Source organism: Parasteatoda tepidariorum, chromosome 7 (assembly GCF_043381705.1).
Source record: "Parasteatoda tepidariorum isolate YZ-2023 chromosome 7, CAS_Ptep_4.0, whole genome shotgun sequence".
Classification (NCBI taxonomy): Eukaryota; Metazoa; Arthropoda; class Arachnida; order Araneae; family Theridiidae; genus Parasteatoda; species Parasteatoda tepidariorum.
In genome coordinates, this window is record NC_092210.1 from 66,496,778 (window position 1) to 66,502,777 (window position 6,000).

The following is a 6,000-nucleotide window of genomic DNA, read 5'->3' on the forward strand; positions in this document are numbered from 1 at the left end:
CAACTAAAGAAAATTTAACATTTCTTCCAAAAAATATCTTGTACTATCCAAATAAAGTTATTCGAGGTACGTGTTTTTTTTTTTTTTTTTTTTTTTTTTTTTTTTTTTTTTTTTTAAATAATTATTCTAAAAGTTCTTTCCTTTGATGTTATTCACTGTTTCGCGTCACTCAAATTTCAACCTTTTTGACAATATTATGTTTTTAGAATAATTCCGAAATCCATTAGTTTTCAAATGAATAGCTTACTAAATAAAAAAATAATAAATTACAAATTAATTTAAATATTTGTAATTTAATATTTTATATAAATGAATTTAAAACAATAATATATTGAATACAAATCATTTGCAATTTAAATAAATTACAAATAATTTAGTCGTAATAACTGCTTAATGTGTGTATTAAGTTAACAAGAATTTAATAAAAACAAGAATTTACAAATATGAAAACAATGAATCAGGGTAATTGTTAAGTTTAAATGCCAATTTTTTGTTGAAAATATGCTTTGAAATGACTTGAATAATATTTTTTGACTTATATTACTTAAAATTATAGGTGCATTAAAAGTATCTGAAAAGTTTTAGGTTTTTATATACCTAAACGTCAATTGCTTTGAAAAAGAAATTGCATATAGCTATTTTTTATTTCTTACACGCAGACCCTAATAAGTGTTTTGAAATAAATATAAAAAATAATAATAAATTGCTTAAATGCTATAAATTTTTTCATGATAGTGTTTTAGATTTGAAAAAAAGGGCTTTTATGGATGAAGATAAGCTGATTCTAATACTTAAAAGAGAAACATCGCATTACTTATGTCAATATTTGCAAAATTATACTAGTTTTTGAAAATTGTTGGCAATCTTAAAAATATACAATGTACAATAACAATATTTGCTAACAGCGATGAACATTTCTAAACTAAAACATACCATCTGGTTAGATTTTAAACCTTTTATTTCTAAAATACTGATAATTATATTCGCATAAAAGCGCAAATAAGAAAAATGAAGTAATTTCTAAGAAGCTGATTTCTTCCTTCTATAATATTCGCTATAATACATAAGGCAAAGTAATATAACAAAGATAATTTAGTTAGTTCTCAGTGTTTTATATCTGAACCGTGTTGACTTAAACTGTTCAATGAGGTGTGATGGCTCAGTGTTAACTACTGAGCTCTCGTTGTGGGAAGAACCGAAGTTCGATACCCGGTAGTGGCTTGAAGCGTTCCCAGAATCCGTTGTATCCGTAGGAAAAGTGAGACAGTGTCAGTAAGAGCATTGTTATCATCATGCAGTTCTTCACGAAATTGTGAAACCTTAACATCTGGCCTTCTTGGCATTCAACGAACTGTTACGGGAATGCTTTACGAGTATTATATTTTTTCCAGTTGTTTAGTATGCTTTATCGCGATTTTGTTTTCCTTTCTGAATTTGACATTGTCCTGTTTAGACTAAAATTTTAAAGAAAAAGTTTTCTAAATTTCTTGAAGGTTTACAAGAAAACGAAAATAAAAACACAAATAGCGCCGAAGTAAATAATAGTCGAATTCAAAGACCTCTTTCCTTGAAAATTAAAACAGTATATATTCACTTACTTTTGAGCAAAATACATTGCGTCGAAAAAGATGGGGAAGGAAAAATGCCTGAGAGAGATGCTCGTTGGCTGTCGGCAGGATTTGAACGGAGGACCACCAGTTTCGTAGTTGGATACTCTAACCACCATACTTGTACAGCCCAATCCAGGAAAATTTAAGAAGATTTATGCTCTCCATTCACTTGAAAGTTTTTAAGACATGGCGAAATAAACAAAAAGTAAAATTATTGATCTATTAACTAAACAATTGGGACTACATTTTCCAAATTGCAACTCCTTGTACCATTGAAATTAGAAATCAGTATGTCATGATGTGTTATAGCGGCGGACACAATCTAAAGCTTCCTTACTTTCCCTGGACTTGGTTGTACAGCTGTAGTGATAGAAGCATCCTACTGCAAACTTGGAGGTCCTTGATTCGAATCCTGGAAACATCTCTTTCTCTCATTTCTTCTTCCCCATCACTTTTGAGACTATGATGTTATAATTAGTATATGATGTTTCAATTTTGAATAAACGAGGTTTTCAAAATCGACTATTATTTGTTTCGGAGCTCTTTTGACACTTTTTTTTTTTCAATTTTAGGAATCCTTTTTTACAGTGCAAAACACCCATTTGCATTTCGCATTGTTTTATACATACATTGTTTCAACAATGTTAGAGCAATTTTTTTTCTTTAAAGAAGCTTTTCTATTTAAAATTAAAATCTATCTATTTTCTCAGTAATTTTTTTTCCTAAAGTTTGATAAAGAATTGAAATAAAAAATAATAATTTAAGCAGGCACGCTAATACACATTTAAAGTTTTAAAGGGCTGGTTTGATTTGTTTCAAAACCTACTGTTCGAGACAGCATGTTCGTTTTTGGTCTACGTACCGTTCAACTTTACGTTCGATTTAATAAATCAGAAACACTTAGTTGAGCATTTGTAAAATTATATCTAGTCAGAGAATTTTCTGTGGTATAGAATAAGGATAAAATTCGTCGTGCTCTTATAAAACATATGAAAGACATATATTTCTTCACTTTTATTCCATAAACTGGTGAATGCACCAAGATTTCTCTTATTATCCATTTCAATTTATTTTTCAATAGATTTATAACCTTCTTAAAGCACAAGAAAAATAATTCAGAACACTTCTATCAAAGCTTCTGTAAGCAAAGTCAGCTTCCAAAGCAAAGATTAGCCATTTTCTCGATAATTAATCTGTCTTTTCATTTCCTTTTCAGGAGAAAGTGACCTGAAGACAAATGGGACTTCTCTTTGGCTTGTCCTGCTTCTAACTATTCTGATATGCATTCGGTAGCAAGAATTCTCACTGAAGCATAATTTATTTCCTCGCTGCTATGCAGTGACCGACTCTGTGATTGGAATTGCTTGTTCCTCCCCCCTCACCCAAAAAGATTAATCGGTATCTTTCATTTAATGAACAGCCCAACAACAACAAGAATGGTGTAGTCGTCAACCCCAAATAAAAATACAGAAGTTAATTGTTAAAATTGTATTGTTGAATATATTCCTGAATGATGACTGGTTATCCCGAAGTTAAGTGTATATATATAAATTGGAGTCATAATTATATACAAGTTAAGTGTAAATAGTTGTATGTAAACCTTCTGGAAAAACACTTAAAGCGTCAACTGAACCATAGAGTCTATGGGAAACTCAATATACTTTTGTGTTACCTCAGCAGCGCAAAATTATGAGCAACATTGTAACGAACTTCTCACAATATTGAATCGAAAAGTTGGACAAAATCAGTCAAAAGTCTAATAGTTTTCTGTATTGAAGGACTTTTTGTATTGTTTCCAACAGCATTAATATGAAACACATTATACCAATCTCACCAAAGCGTTAAACTAATTTTGCAATGGTGTACAACATCAATTTATGGACTTCTAATATTTATATTGAAAAAGCTTTTGTGTTATTTCAAACGAAAGATACTGTGCTATAAATAAAGATACTGTGCTGGCATAACCAATGTAATCAAACATATTTGAAACATCAATAGGGGTAATAAACAATAATTGCACTTCATGACCTTTTGGGCTGTTTCCAACAGCTCAAAAATGAGAAAGATGCTGTAGCACAATTATAAGCAAAGTTTTTAATTGAATTCACAATGATTTATAAAATGCATCATTAAAATGATGTCATGCAATATCTATTATTAAAAGATATTATTTAAACTTTTATGCTGTTTTCAGCTGCCTAATATTTAAAGGAAATTGTACCATAACGTTTACAGTTTTCAATTAAATTAGTGCTGTTGTACGCCATTCGTATGAGGTAGGTCATAAAATGTTTTGTGATTAGTGACCTTTTGTGCTGCACAAAAACTAATGCTACTATATATCATAATATTTCCAGTATTCAACAGAATCCCCAATGTTGAGATTATGTGTAAGAAGTATTAAACCTCAGAAAGAGGCTATGTGCTGCTTGAGGTATTATGATTTTTAAAAAAATTTAAAAATGACAAACAAATCAGATTAATATGTTAATGCTGAAGAGTAAAATGTTTTTATAACCCCGAAAAGGAGGTAGCATAAAGCGGCGCCAAAAGTAAATGCTGAAGCATATTTGAATTAGTAATGTAATAAATTTAGTACTCATTAAATTACTAAAGCGTTGCACGTTTTGTTTTTATTTTTTTTCCTTCTAATAAGCCAGGTTTCATCACGGATTTTTGTAAAAAATTGTATAGATGTTACCAGTTATCTAAAATTTAAAAAAAAAATATTTGCCAAAATAAAATAAAAAAATGCTTAGTTCTTGTTTACTTGTTTGTGACTTTATTACCATATAATGTCTTTGTAAATAATACATACCTCCTATTTTCCTAACATAAATATATGCCTGTATCTTATGAATTAAAATTATATGGCACAAATTGTTACTGAATTTCGTTTCAGAAATTGTAATACAAGCAAAAACAATAAAAACTATATACCTCGGTGAGATTTACTTGGTTATTTGTTCGCTTCAACTTAAACATTTTTTAATATGCGATCGAAACTCATAATTAGATAAAAAATAGAAATATGAATAAAATTTTAATAAAGAGGAATTTATGTTAATATTTCAAGGTAAAAATGATGCAGAAATTTAAATAAAATTATAAATTGTGTTCTTTATTCGTTAGGTACCGACATTTATCAGAAAATCTTCCTTCCGGTGCTTAAAGAATCGAACTACAATCAGTTTGCTCTCTCCCCAAATTTTATCTCATTTTTTACTAATGTTTTCCACCTTATCAAACCAGAAAATATTTATATTACTTTTGTTGTCGTTGTTGTTATTGTTGCTTATACTCTTGGTCAAGAGCCTTAGACCAAGTCCAGAAGATCATGTCGCATCTGCAAGTCATAGACAGTCTCTCCATCACTCATCAGTTGCCTCACAGAGGCACCAATGCAATCCAAAAGATGAGATGGAGAAGCGATGGCCGAGCAATGACAATAATAAGTCTTTTCTTTCGCTCTGAAGGTCAAACACTTCATATGGCCGGTCCTAAGTCTTGACAAAGCTGTTTGAGCAAATCCGGGACAAGTGCACTGCAGGGATAATCCGGGGCATTTGGCGGCATACCAATCATGATCTGGTGGGTGCTTCCACGCTGAATTTACTCCAGCTAACTTCAGTGAGTGAACCTCAGACACTAGTAGTTTAGAGGAAGGGGGAGTAGCAAGTTCACTCCCTTCCTTGGCAAGCCGATCAGCAATCTCATTTCCATAAATATCCACATGGGAGGGTTTGCACCGAGCCGATCTGAGACAAAGTAGTCAATTTGATAACGATTTCCTGTCCCAAATTTTCCAAGACACTTGGCCAGTTCTTCAAATATTGAACTGAACTTTTGCTACCCGTTAATATGTCAGGTATGCCAGAGTCCATGGATTAATTTTATAATTACTCATTATGACGCAATGAATAGTGAATTCTCAAAAATTTTAACAGCAAACATTTGAGAATTGCTGTTCGTTGAATAAAATTCAAGATACTTTTAAAAGAATACAAAATTTACCAGCTGAATAGGATCTTGAAATTATGACTTGAAATATTGTAGATATAAAAATAAACTGGACTTACATTTGCTTAGTAAAATACGCTTATCAAAAGGAATGCATTTTCAATGACTTTACACTTCAAACCTTCCTTCAGATTCATATTTATTATTAAGTTACAACTGCAGAAATTTGAAACCGAAGATGCATATTTTTTTTACTCAAATGATTCAATGATAATAGGATTGCGTGGATTTAGATACGAAAGTCCAATTAATATGTGACATTGATCTGCAATCATTTTCTCAATAACATAATCAAATCGATAACTAGTTGTTTAACATATTGCAGCATGCCTTTTGTGGATAAGAGTATAGCTTTTATGCGTATAGG

At 30.7% G+C, this 6,000-nt stretch overlaps 1 protein-coding gene across 2 annotated transcripts in view; it reads left to right on the forward strand.

Moving 5' to 3' along the window:
* Positions 1–4,561, forward strand: part of LOC107445498 (cell adhesion molecule CEACAM6) — a 152,638-nt gene extending 148,077 nt beyond the window's left edge. For both annotated transcript variants that reach the window (XM_016059898.3, XM_016059899.3), the window contains exon 8: positions 2,827–4,561. In XM_016059898.3, coding sequence (XP_015915384.2) covers positions 2,827–2,903 — 77 coding nt within the window. In that variant the 3' untranslated portion in view covers positions 2,904–4,561. The remainder of the gene's footprint in view (positions 1–2,826) is intronic.
* The last annotated feature ends 1,439 nt before the right edge of the window (positions 4,562–6,000 follow it).